General features: G+C 58.0%; 1 protein-coding gene across 7 annotated transcripts in view; it reads left to right on the forward strand.

The window, feature by feature from the left end:
• ARNT2 (aryl hydrocarbon receptor nuclear translocator 2) overlaps positions 1-8554 on the forward strand; it is a 144069-nt gene extending 135515 nt beyond the window's left edge. For 5 of the 7 annotated variants that reach the window (XM_059371427.1, XM_059371429.1, XM_059371428.1 and 2 more), the window contains exons 18-19: positions 3080-3216; positions 4694-8554. In XM_059371427.1, coding sequence (XP_059227410.1) covers positions 3080-3216; positions 4694-4792 — 236 coding nt within the window. In that variant the 3' untranslated portion in view covers positions 4793-8554. Of the gene's footprint in view, positions 1-3079; positions 3247-4693 lie in introns of all 7 variants that reach the window. The other 2 variants (XM_059371433.1, XM_059371434.1) reach the window with 1 other exon arrangement.
• Positions 8555-22433: the final 13879 nt, after the last annotated feature.

The following is a 22433-nucleotide window of genomic DNA, read 5'->3' on the forward strand; positions in this document are numbered from 1 at the left end:
TGGGAGCGGTGGGAGATGCGGCCGTCTCCGCGTCAGAGGGAAGAGGAAGTGAGATCAGGTCGATGCCCAGCACACACCTGTTTCCAGAAGTACCACGTCCCCCCATCCTCGGCTCTTTATGCCGTTCCCGAAGCGATCCCGATAACTGTTTTTTCTACTGCAAACACTCAAGAAGAGCCTGTCCTTTCCCGGCAGTGTAAGAATGGATTCTGCAAGCGTGCATGGTGTGTGCTGAGTACAAGCGAGCCCATCGGTCTCCAGGCTTTGGCCCCACCGTCTGCCCGGTCTCCGGCAGTCCCTGAGACTGACTGACATGGGAACGTGTGTTCCCGTCCCCGGTTCCGCACCGATGAGTGCCGGGAAGCGTCCGTGGGAGCAGAAGTAAGGGTTGAGAGGACATAAGGCCACGCAAGCGGAGAGTGGGCTCGGGAAGCTCGCATCCAGTGGGGCTCTGGACGTGGGCAGAGCCCTCCGGGCGCAAAGGGGGTCCGTGATTGGGGGCAGGTGGGCCACCTGGGAAGGGGTGGCAGGGGGCAGGATGGGTGCAAAGCAGAAGTGGGGCTGCACAGGCTCTCGGGGCCCTGGCGGGCTGGGCTGGTTTGGGGCAGTTTTAGGAAGATGAGGGGGAGCTGTGGATTCCGGAGACCGCTGCTGGCCCGGGACGGAGGGAAGCAGACGGGCCCAGAGGTGCGGTGTTCAGGGCCGTGGGCTGGACGTGAGCGTCCTTCGCTGGGCTTTCCCCACGGGGACAGTCTGGAGAGGGGAGATGCTGGCTTCAGGCACGGGGATGCCGGGCACTTCTCAGAGACTTGGCTGTGGCCCCAGGACGGGAGCCTAGAGAAGCAGACGGCGCACATCCAACAAGCGGAGATGCGGACCACACGCGGACCACACGCGGGCCACAGGGCTCCTGGCCATCCACCGGCTCTGTCAGTTCCTCCCGCCACCCTACGCTCCAGGACTCAGGCACCGTGTACCGTGCGGACATCCCCGCAGTGGCCTCCTTCTGACCAGTTCCTTCCTTGCCTCTCGGCCCTGGACGGCCGTGTTCCTGACTGCGCAGGCGTGTGCAGGCCACTCCTCCACGTGCCTGGGAACCCTGCGTTCCTGCCACCCTCACTGTGGGACACCCGAGCTGTGGCTCGCCCTCAGCCCATCACACTTGGACCCTTATCCCCGGAACCACCTGCAGGTCCCTGGACGGGGCCACCTGAGCCCGGCACCCGCTCAGCTGCTGACTGTCCGGGCTCTTCTACTTTTGGGACAAGTTAGGTGTCCCCCTGAGAGATGGCACTTTTGCCGCTCTCCCGGGTCACAGTGGCTCCCGCCCGCGTGGTGCTGCCGTGCCCCTTCCCCCGCCGTGCTGTGAGCTCCCCCGGAGGCACCGTCCCGCTCTCCCGCCTGTGTGCACACCTGCACCAAGCCTGGGCTGGGGCCAGAGCCCAGGACCCCCGCGTATGAATCAGGGGGACTCAGTGGTGGCCATAGCTGGAAGGAAAAGTGGAGCGAATTAATTCCTGACGGGCAAGACCCCAGCGAGGAGTCGCTGTTGTGGCCGGCGGGGGCCGCGCGGGGCCTCCTGAGCAGCGGTCACCCCCCACCACCGCCCCCTGCCAGGTCCATTATGACAGCTCCCCTGGTCTGCCCTGCCATCGCCTCCTGCGAGGGCGACCGGGCCCCTCCACGCTCCCCGGGCAGCAGGTGGGCCGGCCTGTGCCTCAGGCGGCCTCCTCACTGCGCCCCTGCCCCCGGCGCTGCTGCGTGGACTGTTCTCGACGTTTGGATACCCAGACCGGCCCGCGGACACGCTGCTTTGTGAGAAGTCCCCTGGCCTCGGGATCTGTGAGCGTGAGGAGAAGATGCGTTTTTCTTAAACAGCAGAGTCCTGTGAGCACAGTCGATTTTAATCCCTGATCCGGAAGCAGGGAGTCTCGCCCCTGTCTGATTGTAGGGGCCTGACTTCTTCTCCCCAGCTGTTGCCGTGCGGAGTTCGGGCCGCACCCGTCGGGTGGCCGTAGGGAGAACATAGGTGTTCTGTTGTAACTTTCGTGTCTCGGGTCGTGTGTCAGATATGTGTGTGTGAGACAGACAGAGACGGGGACAGAGGGGGAGGCTGGGGCTCTCCCTGAACACTTAGTGGCCTCAGCTCCGGGAGCCCAGCGTCCGTCCTCAGGGAGGAGGGTGGCCCGCAGGGAGCAGCAGAGCCGTTGGGAAGAGCAGAGACGTTCCTGAGCTTTTCTGGCGGAGCCTCCGGATAGCTCATCCTCTTAGGCTGAAACTTTAAAGCAGTTTAGACAGGTTTGTGCCCCTGCTTCCTACTGGGTTCCCCCGTTGTGTGTTCCCTGTGAGGTGTAAGAGGCCAGGCCACCATCCTTACACGTTACCGTGCTCGTTCCTACGAGGAAGCGCTTCGGGTCTGAACCCCAGTGCCTTTGGTCTCAAGCCGTCTGGGACTAAGAAACCCTCGGAGGCAAGAGGAGAGGCCGTGGCTCTGGGCGCCTGTGGAAGGACCTCGTGGAATGCCACGTGTGGCCTCAGCAAGTTACCCGAAACCTGTGAGGGTAGCAGAGCTCAGGGCACACTGAGGTGACTTCCTCCTCCGGCCGAGTCAGGCTCCTGCAGAGAGCAGCCTGGGGACAAGGGGTCTGCAGGGGCAGAGAGGCCTTCCCTCCGGAGGCCTGCAGGGGTACTGTGTGGAGGGCTTGTCTCCGCCCACGCTCAGGGCCCCCCCAGACACGCCCCTGCCCAAGCTCCGTGCGAGCCCACCCAGGGCACCAGGGCTCCAAGGCTTTGAGCCCCCTGCCCCCGGCAGGGCGCCCTGGGAGAGCCCCCCACCACGTCCCTGCACCCCTTGACAGGAGCTCCTGCTTCGGTCTCACCCCCCAGCCGTGTGGTGCAAAGGAGACCTGTAACCCGCCGGTTCCTGCGAGCACGCGGGGGACCGTGCACACGCTGTCCCGCCCGCCCGACGGAGCACGCCGTTCACAAGCGTGGGGCACGCTGGGCTGCCGTGGCTCTCGGTCTCGTGGGGCCGCGACACGGCTGTTAAAGGCGGTGTCTTGTACGTCGGGTCTTTCAGCCGAGAGTGGACAGAGTAGCGGGCAGTTCCAAGGGCGGCCGTCGGAAGTCTGGTCGCAGTGGCAAAGCCAGCACCACGGCCAGCAGAGCGGCGATCAGCACCCGCACCAGCAGCCCGGCCAGACCGAAGTGTTCCAGGTAAATCCAGCCAGCACAGCCTTCTCGTAGGTACCGGCGCCTTCTCTCTGCTTCCTTTCCCCTCGCTCTCTGCTGCGGCCCCTACTGGTCCTTAGGGGTCCGGGTCCTGGCCCAGCCTGGGGGGAGGGGCCGGGAGCTGAGGCCTCAGCTGTTCTCCCTGCTTGAGGACACCTGGGCCCTTCACAGCAGTCATTGTTGGAGACCCTCCTGGCCATCCCTCGAGATGGCAGCCCTGACCTAGCTGTGCAGCTGGAGGGGATCCTGTGACAGCCCCTCAGAGCAGTGCTTGGTCCCCACGGGGTTTCCCTGGCCCCACCTTCAGTCAGAAGTTTCCCCTGGAGGAAGGTTCCAGATGGAGGCCTGAGCCTGTCAATGACCCCTGAGCCACAGGCTTGGCCTGTCCCATTGGCCTGCGTGAGGAGCTCCTCCCCTAGAGCCGAGGCACCACAATCCCCGTCACCGTCACGCCCAGAGCTCCAGGTCTGCCCAGCAAAGCAGGGATGGGCAGGAAGCCCATGGAGGGAGGGATTGGAGGCCCCCCAGTTGGTGACCCCACCTTCCCAAGGAAAGGTCCACTCTCCTTGTCCCTAGCACCTGTCCCACCCAGCCAAGCAACTTCTCCGCAGGCAAAGGTCTAGAACCCAGAGGTCCCTCTCGATCTCCAGAGGGGCAGCGTTCTGACCTCCCTCCTCCGTCCTTATGCCTCACAGCCACGTGTAAGGCAGAATTCCCCAACCAGGTTGTTCATACTCACGAGGCTGAAAAGAATTCTTGGTCAGAGAAGTTCGAGAAACACTGACTGAGCAAATTATTCAGGTTCTTGCCTGCGGTCCTTATCAGAGCCTTTATTATACTCATAAGCACTGAGGATTTTTAGGAGGTAGGCAGAGTGTGCCATTTCCCAAACTCCCTCGTCCACTGAATTCTTTTCTCCAAGAGTATCTCATGGGCCGGAATCTGACAGAACACACTTTGAGAAATTTGTCAGATGGGATTGAAATTGTGCTATTCTCTAGGTGGGCAGTCTGAGGCCCACAGAACCTGAGGGGCTTGTTGGAAGTGAAGCCCGACCACACAGGCATATGGCTGTGCCCTCACAATACGCACGAGCCTGGCCCTGAGTTTATGTTGCATTTTGAGCATCGGCCATGGGTCCCTTGCTGGGTGCCCGGCCAGATTCACCACCCCGCAGGGTCCCTGTCCACCCGGTGTCCTGGCTCAGCCTCACACGGACACGGGTTATGTCCTGAGGTTGTGTTGAGCTGCTGAGACACCAGTCCCAGGGGCAAGCAGCTTCCCATCTCTGGGCATTTGAGGACCCCGAGTGTCCCCCAGACACCCGGAGCCCATCGCGGGGCTGCCCCCTGGGCAGGGGGATGGATGAGCACGAGGGCGAGTGGCAGGCTGGGCTCCTGGGGCGTGCGAGTGCCCGGGACGATGAGCTGACCCCGTGGCTTTCTTCTCCGCCCTCCCGCAGGACATGCTGCCCATGCCCGGAGATCCGACCCAGGGGACCGGCAACTATAACATCGAAGACTTCGCGGACCTGGGCATGTTCCCGCCGTTTTCTGAGTAGCGGCAGGCAGAGTGCGGCCAGCGCTGGGCAGAGCCCCACGCGCGATGCCGGCCCCCCCCATGTTGGCGGGGCCCCCCCACACCCTGCTTGCCCCGCCGCGGGACCCCCCAGCAGAAGGCATCTCACCCCCCCACCACCCCCGGCACAGCACCGCTCAGGCCACGGCCAGGGGTGCCCAGCCACCCGCCGGGAGCCCCAGTAGACATGGGGGGCGGGCGTTGTATTTATTGTACTTTCTCTGTGTATGTTTGGGAGGTGAGTCTGCTGGGCCCTCGAGGTCTGGTTGTGAATAATGTCGTAGTCGACCATGTTCACCTGGAAGACGTCCAGTCACAGTCCCGAGTGCCCAGGCCTGCCTGGGACACGGGTTTCTTCTTGCCTTCGACGTCTGTGGACAGGTGGGGCTCGGGCGCTGGAAGGGGGGTGAGCAGGACGCGTGGCCTTTGTCGTCCGAGCTAGGACCCAGAGGAGGCCCCCACACCCCGTCCCCGGCTCAGCCAAGTCTGTGTGTGCCTCTGTCTGTCCGTCCCTCGTGCTGTGGGGTGTGTGTGCTCTGTGCAGTGTGACGTGAATCCCTGTCCCAGTGTGTGTGCCGTGCCCCATGTGTGTCGTGTGGCCAGAGTAAGCCGCCAGGATCCAGGGCTGTCGGGCCGGGCAGAGCAGGCTGGCATTTCAGTGTCCCCCAAGCCCTGGCTGGGAACGAGCTTGTTTCATTGGGTCCCCTCCCGCATCCAGGTGCCCCTCTGAGAGGATGCGGCCACCTCCTCTTCCAGGAGGCCCCCGAGGGAGTGCGGGCCCTTCCCGCTTACCCGTGGGTATCCCCCACCCGGCTCCCAGCCCACGCCTGCGAGGGCCCACCTTGAGGTCACAGAGCCCGAGGGAAAGCAGGATGTCCAAGCCTCCCCGTCCTTCTGTGCCTCCTCCCCCAGCACCCGCCGTGGCAGCCACAGCACTCTCGGTGACCCTGGACAGGGGCAGGCGCGGACCCCTGTGCAGAGACAGGCTCTTAGAAACACCTCCCGCCAGGCCGCTGGGGACAGTGGCACCTCGTGGGGGCCGAGTGAGGGTCTGTGAGGCACAAGGCCGGGCTTCGCAGTGTGATTCTGGTACATGCTCCCCGGGGCCTTGCATTGCCCAGGGGGGTCTCATGACGGGAGGAAGAGTGACTCTAGAAGCTTCTGCCCGGCTGAGCCCATGGTCGCTGGCTTGCTGTGTTTCCCTGTCTCAGTGACCTCGCGTTCCCGTGCGCCATGCACTGAGGCGGGCTCCCAGCCTCTTGCTTCTGACTTTCCTGACAGCCGCGTGTCTGTTTGTCCTCCTCCTCCTCGGTGGGCTAGCGGACTCCCGTGTGGGACGGAAGCCACGCTCGCCCCGGGCAGGTGGAGGTGTCCTCCTCCCAGGAAGTCCCCGAATCCCTCCCAGGGCCTCCAGGCAGAACTTCTCAGGCACTGGCTCAGAAATACCCCACCCCGGGATTTCGGAAGACCCCGCGGAGTGCGGGGGCTTCTGAGCTGCCTGAGGGCAGAGTGAGCCCAGCCTGCGGGAAGGAGCGGGGTGGGGGGTTGCACGAGCCTCTGCTTTGCTGTGCGTTAAGCGCCAGCCCCATGGGAGTCCAGAGGGGATCGCTGTGCCCTGTCTCGCTGGGGGCTACACCGGCAGAAGTCCAGCATTGTGCGGTGGTCAGCGGTGGCCAGGAGTCAGCTGTGGGTGCTCCCGGCTCCAAGACAGAGTCCACGCGGGCTGAACCGTTCCCAGAGCGGCTCTTAGTCCTGGGACTTGGGTGGAGCCAACCCCATGCACCGCAACAGTGCCAGAGCCAGAGAGGGATTCCCCCGTGTGGGCCCTGCCCTTGGGGTCCCCTCCGCCCCCCGCAGCCTGAGCCAACCCCAAGGAGGGGCACGATCATTTCCAAGAAAGGTACAGAAATCACTTTCAGATCAGAGAATGATCTGATTCATGGTTTCTCCATGAAACGGAAACAGACTTTCTGTGGCCTTTCACCTGTGAGTTTGGAAGTTTTGGGCTTTCGTGTTCGTTTTTTTGTTTCCCGGAGAGAACTGGGGGTTTCCTGAGAGGTGCCCCTCAGCCTGACGCTGTGACCCGGGGCTGTGCTGGACACCAGGGGGGTGTGGGAGGGCCGGGAGAGCCTGGTCCCCAACAGCCCTGCGACCACTTCTGTCTGTCCCTGAAGGCTCCATCTTGGAAGGTGGGGACCGCTGGTGACCGTAGGCCGGGCGTGATGGGAATGTCGTGACTGGGCGGCCGGGCTCCTGGTCCCCCAGCCCCATCCCAGGAGCGCCCACAGGGAAGCCGATGGCAGTCCGACCGGCTGGTGTGAACGCTCTGGCCTCTCCACTCCCCACCCCACTCCTTGCTTGTGATTCCTGGAAGCCATCCTGTGGCCAGTACGAAAACAGGACTGGAAGGATCTCTGACCCAAGAGATGTCACCTCGAGGAATCTTGTGACACACCAGAAGAAGAGTTCAAGCTGCTGGGGGTCTCATCCTGGTTTGGAGGAGAGAGCCCCGTGCCAGGCCAGGGCAGCCAAGAGGGGACCGTGCGTGGACCCAGCTGTTGGTGCGTCCCCCAGCCAGGCCCAGCCCAGACTCCTGTCCCGCCGGAGGCGCAGCCCAGCTGGGCCAGGACTCCCTCCCTCACTCCTGCCTGCTCTCCTTGAGCCCGGAGGGTGGGCCTCCCACAGAACAGGCCGGGGCTGCGGCGGCCTGGGCCCTGGGCGAGGACACGAAGCAGCCATTTTGAGGCTCACCCAAGACTTGGCTAGTGATGGTGGCCATGGGCAAGGAGGTTCTAGAACATTCTACCTAGATGTCCCTCCCACGAGTTTTGTCTTTAGCTGCGGTTTCAGGGAGTGACAGCACCATCACAAGCAGCCGCATTCTCCTCGGCGTCCCGAGACTTGCAATGCACCCCCTACGCTGTTTCGCGCGCCCGTTACAGAGTGGGAGCTGCTGAGAGTTGAGGGAACTTCCTTCGGGGGCTCGGACCTCTCGGCCAGTGAAGAGACCATGTCTCCCCCAGATTAGCCACATGTGACCGGGACCTCCCATACATGTCCGCTAGCCTTCACCAAGGGACGGGACAACCCCGGGGAACTGAGCCGTGATCTCGGCCTCGTACGCCCGCCCCTGGGAGCCTCCGAGCTCTGCCCGGCCCACGGGCTCCCTGCCAGTATGGCCTGTCATGGAGCCAGACCGACCAAAGTGTTGGTGCGTCACGAGTCAGGGCACAAGTGGGCTTGGCTGTTCCTTGCCGGGGGTCCTTCCCCTGCCCCCACCAGCTCCTCGCGGGGTGTGCTGAGGGGCCTCCCCACCTTTCCCTTGGCTGCCCGGGCCCAACCCAACTGGAGAGGCACCCCGCCGGGCTGCAGGCCACTGTTCACCTAGAGATGTGCCTGGATCTGGTGGCCAAAGCTGGTGTTGTGGTCCAGCAGCCCCCCAAAGCCTGCGTGGGGCCACCCACTGGGGAGGGGCCAGGCTGGCCGGATGTGGGGCGACTGGCTCCCCGGGACAGCCTTGTTCTTCGGCGAGGACGGGCTTCGTGGACTCTGTAAGCACGCCGTCATCTCCCTTGTAGCCTTTCTTCGTATGGCTGTGAGCTGTGCTGTGGATACATCCTCCTGTGTATTTCTGGAATGTTCTCTCGGACTAACGGTTATTGAGTTGGTTGTGTATATGTGTAACTAATGTAACTGCCTTTTCAGATTTCATCACAATAAAGATGACTTAGCTCTGAACAGTGAATCGTGCGGCCAGCGTCGTGACTGAGCCGTCTGGGGAGACGTCTCCTGGGCTTGGGGGTGCGTCTGGCTTCACGCCTCTCGCTCCTGCTGAGGGCTCTGCTCTGTCTCTCACTGCCGGCCAGGAGCGGAGAGTCCCTGGGCGCTAACGAGGGGCCCTTTTGGGGGTCTGGCTACATAGGAGAGAAAGGTGCTTGCCCTTATCGACAGGCACAGCTCTCCAGGAGGCTCTGTGCTGCTTTGTGACTCATGAGAGACCTGGGCTATGTGCTTGTCCGTCCCAGTTCCTACATGATGAACCCAGACTCGAGAAGTGCAGGGACCACCTGAGAACAGACAGGAAGGGAGTGGCAGAACCAGGATTTGATCTCAGCCCTTACTCCAAACCTTGTATCTGCTGTCTTCTCCAAACACTCTTTTTATTTTTTTTTAATTTTTAAAAAATTCTCCATACGTTAGTATTTTAATATGCTCATGCCTCTAGAAAATACTTACAAATTCTAACCTTTCTCTGTGGAGAGATGACTATTTGGGGTCTAGCAAAATGCCAGAGTGAAATCATTTAAACGCTTTCCCACTAAAGACTACCAGTCCTATTTTTTTTTTACAGCTTTGTTGAGCTATGATTGATATAAAATAAACTGCATGTATTTAAAGCATACATGGGAGAAAATTCTGTGACCTTGAGTTAGGCTTAGATTTCTTAGATAAGCCACTCAAAGCATGATCTGTAGAAGAATAAAATTATAAGTTGGACTTCGTAAAAAAATTCAAACCTTTGCTCTTTAAAGACACGGTTAGCTGGATGGAAAAATCCCCCATTGACTGGGAAGAAATGTTTGTGAGCCATGTATCTGGCAAAGGACTTGTATCCAAAATACGTAAAGAATGCTTACAACTCAATAAACAAGTCAGTACAAAACAGACAAAAGAGGGGCACCTGGTGGCTCCGTGGGTTAAAGCCTCTGCCTTTGGCTCAGGTCTTGATCCCAGGGTCCAGGGATCGAGCCCCACATCAGGCTCTCTGCTCAGCAGGGAACCTGCTTCCTCCTCTCTCTCTGCCTGCCTCTCTGCCTACTTGTTATCTCTGTCTGTCAAATAAATAAATAAATATTTTTAAAAAAAACAGGCAAAAGATTTAGACATACTTCGCGAAAGAAGATACGAAGTGGGAAATAAACTCAGGAAAACATGGCTGGGGTCATTCGTCGTCAGGGAAATGCACATTCTAATTCCACGAGCCTTTAGAATGTTTTAACATTTAAACAGACTGATGGCAGCAGATCTTGTCCAGCCTATGGAGTGCCTAGACATCCCCACGTACGTGCTGGTGCCGCAGTCCCTTTGCACAGCAGCGAGGCAGCTTCTTATAAAGTTAAGCACACATGTACCCTATGACCTAGTCTTTCCACATCTCGGTGTTTATTTTCCCAGCGGAAATGGGAACGTGTTTCCCCACCAAGACCGCAATGGGACTGCTCATTGCAGCTGTATCTGTTTACGCACCGAGAGCCAGAAACCCCCTAAAATGTCCATCAGAAGGTGAGTGGGGAAATCGGGGTAGATCCGCACAACGAACAGTACTCAGCAATGATGGGAACAGAGTGTAGACGTAAGCGACGATAAGATAGAGCTCAAAAACATCACACAGAGCAGAAGCATCCAGGCACAAAGGTACGACCTGATTGCACAGAGACGACATTGCCGGAAAGAACCAGCTCATCAGCAGGACGGGAAGCATGTCCGTGGTTCTGGGGCTGGAGGGACTGGGGAGGTTCTAGATTTGATGGGCGGCCACAGAGGTGTATACAAATGATGTGAATCATCAAACTGTTCCCTGAAGAGGGGCCCTTTAAGTTCTAATATGTTTAAATTCTACCCGAATTAACTTGATATAAAAATAATCACGGAGGAGGTTTATTGTGCCCTTTGATAAGATAATCCCAAATTTCCTATGGAAATAAAGAAAAACAATAGCCAATACACTTAATTGAATGAGATATTTAAAGAAGAGAAGGAGGAAGAGGAAGAAAAGGAGGCAAAAAATGGAGCATTTAGCCTTCTAGACCCCAGAAGCTTTGGGATGAAAAGTGTGGTTTTGGCGTGAGTCTGGAACCCTAGATCAGGGGAACATGGCGAAGAAACCAGGAGGACACACACAGTCTGAAGTCAGATCGTTTTCTGGGAGAGGAGAGGAGAGCCCACACCACAGGTCACGGTCACGGGGACCAGGCCACCGTCAGTGGCGACAAGGAAATGGCAGAAACAGAACATTTGATCCTTATCTCTCACCCAAGATGCAAAATGCAGTACGCAGAAAGGACACTCCACCAAGGTGAGAATACCTGGACGTTGAAAAGTGGTACATTAGAACATTTAGGGAAAACAAAACAAAACTAGGAAACCATATTTATAGAATCAAATCCGGGACTTCTCACACCAGGAGACCACAAAAACACTGAAAAAATGCCCAGCTTAAAAATATGTGAAAAGACAACCGGTGTGGACTGGTAGGAAGTGTTTGTGATTTATATTGTCTGTGCCCAACCGAGTAGTATCGGGACAAAGTACTCTTCGTATGTGAAGGGTTCATTAAAACCGATGAGAAAAATACAACCCGACAGACACCCGGCCACAGGGTCTCAGCCGTCCATTCATAAAACTCACAGGGCAGCAAGCACATCAGGAGGGGCCGGACCTCCCTAGAAATCAGGGAAATGCAAAACGGAAACAAGATAACCACATGCTGGGACCCACCCAGCTCTGATAAACAGTTGTTACTGAGGATGTGGGGAAGCAGGGAGCCCTGCTGGTGGGACGCGGGCAGGACGCTCTGGCGAGTTAGGAGACATCCCAGCAGGTCAGGGATGTGCAGGACCCCTGCCTCAGGGACCCCAAGTCCAAGCCCTGTCCCAGGAAGCGTCCCGCAGGAGCGCCAGAAGACAGTGGAAAGGGGATGCGTCGTGCAGCGCGTAGCAGCGAAAAGCGAGAAACACAGAACCATCCCTCGGTGGAGATAGGAATAAACTCATGTAGTCACACACAGCGATACGCAGGGGCCCGGAAAGGGGTCTCATTGCAGCGTGCTAAAGTTCCAAAACTGGGGCACCGAACTTAAAATACGCTTTGTATTTTTATAACTCAGCACAATCACCTATTTTGTGCATAAGCAGATGAGTAGTTTGAGTCTGGAGAAGAGTCTCGTGGACCGACCGACAGGTACAGCCCCGGACAGAGCGGCAAAGAGACAGCGTGACCAGAAGAGAAGGCTTGTACAGCTGAGTTTCTTCAAACGAATTAAGAAATGAGGGGGTAGGTTGAAAGGAAAGGGCAGAGGAAAGGGATCTGAAGAATTAGAGCAACATGTCCAACAGTGAGTCTTATCTTGGCGCCGAGCAGAGAGGAGGGTGGGCGCGGTATGGCCCTTCTCTCAGATCCGCCGTGTTCTGGAAACAGCTGAGAAGTGCCCCAAGTCAGTCAATGAGAAAGTAGCTATTCAGTCTCAGGGAAACACAAATCGAAAACCATCCTTCCAGGGCGCCTGGGTGGCTCAGAGGGTTAAGCTTCTGCCTTCGGCTCAGGTCATGATCTCAGGGTCCTGGGATCGAGCCCCGCATTGGGCTCTCTGCTCCGCGGGGAGCCTGCTTCCCCCTCTCTCTCTGCCTGCCTCTCTGCCTGCTTGTGATCTCTGTCTGTCAAATAAATATATACAATCTAAAAAAGAAAAAGTCCTTCCATTAAACGTCACACAGCATCACCTCCGTGTGCGAACACACGCAGAGCAACCCCACTTCCGGCCTGACGGTTGTGACCCTGTTTCTCCCCCAGACTCTCCCCCGCGTGTTCTCAGACCACCTGCTGGGGGGGGGCTGGGGCTCCCCAGGGAAGACGCGCTGAGCCCGTGGAAACCCCGTTCCTGGGGAGAGAGGTAGGCAGACAGAATACGACATTCCAGAATGTGCAAAAGGTTTGGGTATAAAGGACCCCCTCCCGCACCAACACAGACAGGGAGTGGGGTGGGGGGGCCCGGGGCGTGTGGAAGGGCCTGATGGGTTTGGCTTCACCAACAGGCCCCGGCTGGGGCCCGTCAACCACACAGCCTTCCGCCGAGAGCCCAGCCTGGGGGCTCAGATGATACTTCCTGAGTTCCCACCTCTAAGGCCGGGTCCCTTACAGACCCTGGAGCGCATATGCCGCCCCTCAGCAGGACACCGGTGGGAAAGGACCGGAACACCACTCCCTCTGGTTACAGCCCAGCTCCCAGTTCTTCCCACGGAGTTCATGGCCGAGTCACACATGGGTCTGGAAAGCCAAGAGGGCGGCCAGGGGCTGGCGAGGGCGAGAAAGCAGCAGGTGCACAGTGGCCGTCCGACAGCACGAGAGCAGTCCTCCTCCACGAGGCTCCTCGGGAGCAGAACCCACGTCCACTACTGGGCCTCATGGAACTGCTGCCCCCGGAATGGCCACCGAGTTCTCCCCGTGGCCGTGTCTGGGCTAGGCAGAGCCACGGAGCCACAGCGGGGGCCGGTCAGCCCAGCAATGATCAAGATCTCAGCTCGCAGGGGCCGGTGGAGGTGCGGGGTGGGGAGTCTGCCCAGGTGCGGTGGCACCTGCAGGCCTGTGGCTCCCACACAGACAAGAGAGAGGGCAGCTGGTGGCCACCGACTGAGCCCCAGGCAGACGGCCCGTCTGGGGCCATGTGGACAAGGACCACGGTCAGCAGGAATGGGACACGAGCGCCTCCCCTCTGGGACCATGGAGCATGGCCCTGTTTATCGCGGGAAACATCCAGGGGACTGTTTTCCCTTTCATGTGAGTGAGGCAGGAGGCCGTATGAGGGGAGGCCGGCGTTTGACCCGAACCAGGCTCCGAAGGTGGCCTGGGGAGGGACGTCCTGGGAAGGCTGGGCCACCCAGGCATAGAGGCCCTCCCTGTCGCCTGACAAGAGAGGCACACCTGGGACGGAAAATCTGAAGGCAAGAAGCTATGGGGCAAGGCAGGTCAGGCTGTGGCCCAGGTCCGAATAGGGACGCTGGTCCCCAATGTGTCCTCGACCCAAGGACTCCAGGCCCCAGGAGGACCTGAGCACAGGGCACGGGCCGGGGTGGGAGAACACAGCCCCCCCGAGGAGACCACGGAAGGCCAGTGGGGGAGAAGCTGCTGGGGGCCCGCCGTCCGCTCTCCCTCCCCCCAGCCCTCCCTGCCTTCCCTCTCGGGCACAGGAACCCCGTCTCTGTCGAAGGACTGTCCTCGGCTCCCGGGCCTCGCTCTGCCCACATACAAGGCCAGGGCGCCTGGGATCTTCTAAATCTCAACAGGAGCTGCCCCTTAGCAAGGACCCATGGGTGCAGGGGTGCCAAAAGCCCCCGCTCCTCCTCCTCCGCGTACCCCGTTCCCCTGCAACCCCACTCCCCTGCTGAGGGCTCTCCACGCCGTCCTGTCCGGGTGCTCTCCGGGTGCTCGAGCCTTCCTGGGAGACGGAGATATACTTACCCTCTGTGGAAACCCTATTTGCTGGACACCGGGACCTGCTCTGTCTCCTTTCGGATCCCACTCTCGGCGGGGGGTGGTCTCCCTTCCCTGGTGGTCAAGTTCCGCGATCTTGAGTGTCCGTGAGCAGTGCCCCCTCCAGCCCCGGACGGCTGCATGGTGGAGGTGATGGCAGATGGACGAGCCTCCTCCCCGCCTGGCCTTCCCAGGAGCCTTTTGGATCCTTCGCATGAGAACACGCTTCTTAGAGCTGCTTCTGAAGACCCCAGCCTCACAACGAACATGGACATAGAATTCAGAACACGTGGCTGCCGTATGCCATATGGTTCTGGCAGAACAAAAGGCAAAGATGATGTCTTTTTTTTTTTTTTTTTTTTAAGATTTTATTTATTTATTTGACAGAGAGAGATCACAAGCAGGCAGAGAGAGAGAGAGAGAAGGAAGCAGGTTCCCTGCCGAGCAGAGAGCCTGATTCAGGGCTCGATCCCAGAACCCTGAGATCGTGACCTGAGCTGAAGGCAGAGGCTTAACCCACTGAGCCACCCAGGCGCCCCCCAGAACATCTCTTAAAGAGCTGTATGTACAGAGGATTGAGCCTTTACTTGTCAATAAAAACACAAATATTTTTGGTAATATTTGGTGCTGTCCTTGGGACAGGACTCTGCCTTCGAGGATTCCTCTCCAGGGCCTGGGAAAGTAGCTCCCCCCGTTTACCTGGAACTTTCCAGTTGCAGCCGTGGCAGCCCACATCCCGAAAATGAAGACAAGGACATCGGGTCACCCACCGGGGACCCCAGCATTTGCTGGCGGTGACGGCTGCGCCCTGGACAGGAAGAAAGACAGGACTGCAGATGGCCGGAGCTGGACAGGATTTCAGTGGGAACTGAGAGCAGCATTCTCAGGTGACAGGAGAGGAAAGGCAGGCCAGAAGTTCACTCAAATCTCGCCTTGTTTCCCAGAACGTTTAGCCGGAGCTGGACGCTCCTCTTGGCCCTGATGGTCTTGTTGAATGAGGCCACTAATCACACGGACCCCATGGAAAGTGGGGGACTTTCTCTTCTTTTTTTTTTTTTCTTTCAGCTAGGATCTAACCCAGCCTGGATCCCAATTCAGGACCCAAACCCACAACCCCGAGATCAAGAGCTGGACGCCTCACCGACTGAGCTGCCCAGGCACCCCAAAGCCAGGGATCCTCCACGCCACCAGCAACTGCCCAGACCTGTGAAGAATGACGCTTCCCCTATGACCCCGGTCAGCGGTCCGTGTCCTGCCCAAGAATGCTGGCAAGGGAATGGCCGAGAAGCCCACCCTGCCTGGCGGCTTGATCTGTGGAGGGACGCCTGGAGTCTTCGAGGCTGATTTTCCGTGCAGAACAGCAGTGTCCACCCTGAGGAAACCCAGCACACAATCCCTGTGGTCTCACCTGCCCCTCTGGGGACCCTGAGGACCCAGAGCCTGTCCCAGGGGAGGAGAGGGGGATGAGGCCCAGGGCAGACCGGCACGGGCAGGGGCCACACAGAGCTCATGGCCCGCCATGCAACATCCCATGTGGAGATCATCTTTCCCCCTGGGCCACTGTGACAAGTGAGCACAGCCCAGGTGGCTTCAGACAGCAGCAGTGTATTCTCAGGATTCTGGAGATCATGTTCTGGAATCAAGGTGCTGGCAGGGCGGGCTCCGTCCGGAGGTCACGAGGGAGCGTCTGAGCCGTGCCTCTTCAAGGTTTTGGTGGCTGCCAGCCAGCCTCGGTGCTCCTCGGCGTGTGTCCGCATGCCCCGGTCTCTGCCTGCGGGTCCACAAGACCTTTCCGAGTCCCTGGGTCTTCCGTCTCCCCTCCTTTCTCTTACAGGGACCCACCCGCTGATTTAGAGCCGAGCCCAAGTCCAGGATCTAATTTCAGGATCCTTAACCTCATTATGTCTGCGAAGACCCTATTTCCAGGTAAGGCCACTTTCCGTGCACCAAGGCTAAGGACTCGGACCTATTTCAGGAACCACAGCTCAGCCCAGCGCACACAGCAAGGTGTGAGGGACAGTTTCGGTGGCCGGGTCTTCTGCAAAGGCTGGCAGGGCTGCAGACTGTTCAGAAGCATGGAGATGGCCAAATGGAAGATCCCGAAATTCTAGGAGTGGCCCATCGCCCCCTCGCTGCTGGGGTGGGGACCCGGGGGGAGTAGGTGCTGAAAACGCCCTCGGATGTGCGAGCACAACAGGTGAGGGAGGGGGAAACACAGAGGGCACGGGGCCGAGCCTGGCCTCATGCAGCGCAGAGTCTGAGTGCCCACTAAGAGGAGGCTGGGTCTGATTTGGGAGGAGAAAGTCATCTGCGGAACAGAGCGTGATGGGCGCGGTGCCCCACATGGGATTGTCCCATGTGCTGTGCGTCTGCGTTTCTCAGGAACAGTGACCCCTGTGAGGGCGGTTCCCGAAGGAGAAGCCTATTTCCAGCCCAACGGGGTGAGGACGCACATGTTTCCCAGCGTCAGAGGGAGAGTCGGTGCTGACCCCATGGAGACACAGCCTGGCTTCCCACGTGGGCGAGAGGCTGTGCTGGGGACAGCACCCACCCTGGAGCTCCGAGTTAGGGACCTGGAGCACCCAGTTAGGGACCCGGAGCTCTGAGTTAAGGAGCGTGGAACACTGAGTCCGGGAGCCCTGCCCACGAGTTAGGGCGCCCTGCCTGGAACACTGAGTCAGGGAGCAGGGAGCCCTGAGTTAGGAGCGTGGCGCATGAGTTAGGGAGCACGCCCACGAGTGCGGAGCTGGGGAACAGTATCTTTTCTGAACAAGTGCGGCACTCAAGATGTCTTCCCTCCTTTCTGTTCATGAAGAAAAACATAAACATGGGATGGAGTGTGTTTTAGGATTATTCTGGAAAGAGGGCGACAGTTACATGTCCTTTACTGAACTGCCCCGGGACGCACCTTGTGTTTTGTTTTTTTTTTTTTTTAAAGATTCTATTTTTAAGTCATCTCTACCCCCAGGGTGGAGCTCGAACCCACAACCCCCAGTCCACAAGTCACGTGCTCTTCCGACCCAGCCAGCCCGCTGCCCCCGCATTGTATGTTTTTGAGATAAAATTCACATACCGTCCAGTCTGCCGTGTGAAATCGGACGGTCCGGTGGTTGCAGACCACGAGCAAGCTTGTGCGGCCGTGGGCGTGTTCATCCTGACCGTCTCGTCGCCCCGTGAGGACACCCGCACCCCTTAGCCTCAGTCCCTTTGCCCTGTCACCTCCGCGCCTTCCTGACGGCCGCGTCTGCCGGGAGCCTGCGGGCCGAGGAGCCGGGCCGCGTGTGACCTCTCGCGTCCGCTCAAGCCTCACCCCTCCTGGAGCGTCTCCGCACCTCGGCTCTTCTATTGCCAGATCTTATTCCCCAGTGGCCCTTCGGGATCGTTTCCACAATCTGGATATTGTGGGTAAAATCGGGCTGAGCATCCGTTCACGGTTGGTGCGGACGACCAGGAAGGGTGGGGTCGCGGCGGGGTCGCGGAGTAAGGCCGCATTTCCCTTTCTGAGGAGCCGCCCCCTCCACGATCCGCGGCCCCCAGTCTCTGCTGCCCTTCCCCGCCCCCCTTTGACTTTGCCGCCGCGCTAGTGGGAGTCGTGGGTAGCTCGCCGGCGGTTTCTTCGCCTGGTCTCCACGGCTGACGGCGTCGATGTCTCCTCACGTATTCAATGTCCGCGGGTCCAGCTCCTTTGGAGAAATGTCCGTTCAGATCCTTGGCGCATATTGAACTGGATCCTTTGTCTTCCGTACGGTTGAGAGGTAAGAGTTAAGATCTGCAACTTCTTCCTCCCGCTCGCGATTCTCTTGTCACCTTCTTGGTGGGGTGTCCTGTGAAGCACGAAGGTCCCCGGCGTGGATGGGGTCCGATCTACCTTCTGCGCCTCTTATTTGTGCCTTTGGAGTCGTACGGAAGAAACTGTGTCTATGCTGTGGCCAAAAACCCGACACCCACGTTTGTTGTAGGACTTGTATTGTTCCTGCCCTCCGCTTCGCTCTTTGGCCCGTGTTGAGTTCATTTTTGTGGATGAGGTGGTGGTCCACGTGGGTTCTTCTGCACGAAGAAACGCAGCTGTCCAGCCTTGTTTGTCACAGAGGCCTCGCTCCTCTGCCCCCGGGGCCAGAAGCAAACCATCCGTGTGAGGATTCGGTCCTGGACTCTCCGTTTCATTCCGATGATCGACCCGTCTACACTCACGCCAGTGCCCCAGTCCTGACTGCGGCAGCTTCACGGGGATTTCCGAAACTGGGAAGTTATGAGCCCTGTTTTCCTGCTCTGTTTCCCCAAAGGCCTGCTTGGCTCCTCCGGTCCCTTGCATTTCTGCGTGAATAAATGAATTTTATGACCAGGAACATGCCCGTCTATGAATAGGATTACTCCTATTCTAGAACCGGCTCGTCGCTCTAGCGGGAGGGCGGCTGGGGCTCTGCGGCCGTGGCAGGCAGCCCGAGGGTCCGTTCAGAGGCTCACTCTCTTAACAGCGTTTGGCCTCACAACCCACAAGCACGGAACTCGGTTCATTTATTTAGGTTTTTAGTTCCTTCAACAAGGTTTTTGTTTCCTTTTTCCTTTTTTATACGGTTGCTTGCTTCCTTGATTAATATTAATCAATTATAATTAATATAATTAATTATAGTTAATTAATTTAATTAATCATAGTCAATTAATTTGATTAATTAATAATCAATTGATTATATATAGCTAAGTATATGTAATCAATTAATTTAATTAATATGATTGATTATGTTAATTAATATAAAACGAGTTAGTTTTTAGTTTCAAGCATCCAAGTCGTACACGTCTCTCGTTGGATTGATTCCCGAGTGGCTCTTGATCGTGTAAGCGCAATCGCCGTCCGGCTTTCGTTTTCCGAACGCTCGTTGCTGGTGCAAACACAAGTCGACGTGGGCACCCGTCTTGGGCCGCGAGGCCTTGGAGACTCACTGAGAGGTTCCAGTGGCCTTCTGCCCGTCTGCAGACACCTTGGGATTTTTCGGGATCAGTCGAGATCATGTCCCCTGCGAATAGACGTAGTTTCTCTTCTGCTTTCCAGCCAGGATGGCTCTTGCTTCGTTCTCCATCTCCCCAGGCAGAAGCTCCGGCTCAGGGTGGCACGGCCGCCGCGAGAGCCGCTGGCCTCGGCTTGCTCCTGACCTGAAGGGAAAAGCCTTCGTTCTGCCGTCACCAAAGGCGATGTGCTCTTTGCAAATGACCCCCGCCCTCATCGGGTGCGTGTTTCCGTGCTCAAGGGTGTTGGATTTTGTGCAGTGTTTCTTCTGCATCGATTGCGTTTGTTACGATCACCGCCGAGGCTTCCGTGCTCCGCTCCACGAATGCGGTGCGTATCCGCGACGGGACTTTGCTTCCGCGGGGCCGGTCCTCCGTGACTCCCCTCCCTATTGTTTCTCATCTTCATCTCGGACATTGTGCTTCTCCCCTAGAAGTCCAAGTGGAGCTTCTTTATGTCTCCTGCGCGTCTAGGGAACATCATCCCGGGCCTCCCTCGGGCCCCGTAGTGACCGTGTGGTCACAATGGGTTTGAGGTTCTTTTCTGGGTCATCACCCGTCAGCTGAATCGTCTCCCCGTCGTGGGTCGTCCTTCCCTGTTTCTTCAAGGGCCTGGGCAGTCTTGACTGGATGACAGACATCGGCTTCACCTTTGTGGACGCAGGGTGGCTTCCTGCCCTCACACACACCCACAGTTCTGTTCCGGCATGCAGCGGAGTCATAGAAACGGGCTGAGTCTTCCGAATCTTGCTTTTAAGCTGTTTCAGGAGGGAGAGGTCCCTGTTCCCCTTTCATGAGGGGGTGCCCTCGGGGCATACCTGCCCCCGTCCCACCAATGCCACGAACTGTGAAGCTCCTGTTTCCAGCTCTGGATGCCGGAGCCAGTCCCTGATCTGTGGGGGCACCGGGAGACCCGCTCTCTGCTGCTCTCAGGTGGCTCTTTCCCTAACCTTAAACCGTTCCCTCCCTGATTACTCTCGCCGAGGGAAGACTCAAGAAATCCTCTCTAAGAGCCCCATGATCAGAACAGAGGCTGGTAAGGTGGGTGCAGGCCTGTGCCCCATGGTCCTGAGCGGACACTGTGCCTTGCAGATGCCAGCCTCCTGGGCCTCCCTGGACTCCAAGCTCTTTCTCTTCAGTCCAGCGGCCCCAGACGCTTCCCAGACGCCCTCTCTCGCTGTGCAGCATTCTAGAAGAAACACAGGCTCTCCACTGGGGCATTAACCTCCGCTAACCTCCTAGCTTTCGCTCCCTCGGGAGTCGCCCTCTCCTGTCACCAGCGTTGCATAACCCGTGTTTCATGCATTTTCTCTGAGTTATCTGACTCAGGGAGGAGCCCCTGTTTCTCCACCTTGGCTAGAAGCAGATGTCGCCTGCCTCACTTTTTGGAGTCAGGCTGGTATCTATGCGGAAGCTTGAAGCTGGCCTCCGCTCCGACCACAGGGCCCCGTCTCTCCCTGCTCCCGCCCGAGCCCCAGACCTGCCTCTCTGGTAGTCTCCTTGTACCTGTGAACCCCGCTGCGTGGGGCATTGGGAACTGCTCGCTGCTGGGAGGGGCTGGACACCTGTTCCGACCCTTCTCCTGCCTGCATCCTCGTACAGATGCCCACGGTCCCCCGAGGTCCTGGCCCCGCCTAGGCTGGCTGCAGCAGGGGGCCACGGAAGCCAGCAAAGATCTCCGGTCCTTCCCTCCAGAGTGTGGCCGCAAGCCGTCCCTTTCACTCCCCGGTTGGCTTCATCCGTCCTCCTTCCGGCCGAGGGCGGCATCCTCAGCTCCGTGAGGTCCGGGATCTTGTTTTGGTCCCAAGAGCAGAGGATATGCGACCGGACACGTGGGGCATACACAGTATTTGCTAAATTACTCATTTCTGAATTTCCCTCTCTTGCCTGCCAGAAAACTTGCAGCTTTTTCTTCCTATTGGGTACAAAGGACTGTACTGTTCTAGGTCGCAGCCCCCCTCCCTGGCCTTGGGGTTAGAGTCCCCGTGCAATCTGCCTAATGACAGAAGGGCCCACAGAAGACGGAAAACACCCAGATTGCTAAATGGGAAAAGACATGAGCAGGTGAGTCCGGGACATTCTGCACCCGACTTTAGGCCTCGTGCTCACTGCGACGGACGGACATCTGTGATGGACAGACGTCTTTTGATGTAGAGGACGTCCAAGTTCAAAGCTAAGCCTTTCCTATTAACAATACAGGATTTTCAGCCATGAGAGGATTCGCTAAATTAACACGTGGATGAGACAGTAGTACGGTGAAAGTGAATCAGAGTGACAGCACCGAGTGCCGGCAGGGGCATGAAGACGGGTTACCCAGAGGGGGCCTGTGGGGACAGGAAATGGTTTGGCCACTCAGAGGTCATTCAGCAGGTCCTTTCAAAACCAAGAGTAGAGGTACCATGACCCAGCCGGTGCAGGGTTGGCCTTTCGTCCCGGGAAAATGAAGACTTTTTTTTTTTTTTTTTTTTTTAAGATTTTGTTTATTTGTTTGACAGAGATCACAAGCAAGCAGAGGGCAGGTGGGGGGGCGGGCAGGCTCCCTGCTGAGCAGAGAACCCGATGCGGGGCTCGATCCCAGGACCCTGAGACTATGACCTGAGCCAAAGGCAGAGGCTTTAACCCACCAAGCCACCCAGGCGCCCCAAGACTTATTTTTTCATGCAAGAATTTATAAAGGAATGTTCCTAACAGCTTTATGCATAAGTAAAAGTGTTCTTCAATGGATAAAAACAAAACACAACAAAAAAAAACCCAAACCCCTAGGCTGCCTCCATACCATAGAATCAACCCAGCCGCTAAAGGGAACGAGGTGTTGGTTCGCATGAGGCCTGGCCTGAGCGAGAGGACACCTGCCGCTTGATTCTAGTTACTGGGACGTTCAGAGAGTAACAGTCCAGGAACGGGGGATGGGCGGGCAGTTGCAGGGTGTAGGGGTGAGCCTATGGAGGGCAACAAGAGCCAGGCTGTTGGTACAGCTGGGTCCTGCACACACTCACGCACACTCACACACTCATACGAGTGTGTCTAGAACCGGAGAACTCCCGGTGAGCTCTGGGTTCCCCTGGGATCCCTGTGTCAGGACACTGTTCTATGGCTGTAGGAACCCGTCCGATGGAACGGGCAGCAGCGGCGAGAGAAGGGTGCCCCTCCCCCTCCCGACCTTTCTTTGCAACTCCCGCGAATCTAGAATTCGTTCAAAATAGAGAGTCCGTTTTAAAACGGAGCTTCGGCGCAGCCTAGCTGCAGCGTATTTATAAACTACAAAACGCTTTTCCGACCCCCGCTCGGCCCTTGGTGCCTTCCCGTCGTGCTAGTGTGAGCTCGCGCCCGACACTCAGGAAGGCCAAGAGGGAACCATAATTTTTTGCCGCAGACGT

Source organism: Mustela nigripes, chromosome 13, assembly GCF_022355385.1.
Source record: "Mustela nigripes isolate SB6536 chromosome 13, MUSNIG.SB6536, whole genome shotgun sequence".
Lineage (NCBI taxonomy): Eukaryota > Metazoa > Chordata > Mammalia > Carnivora > Mustelidae > Mustela > Mustela nigripes.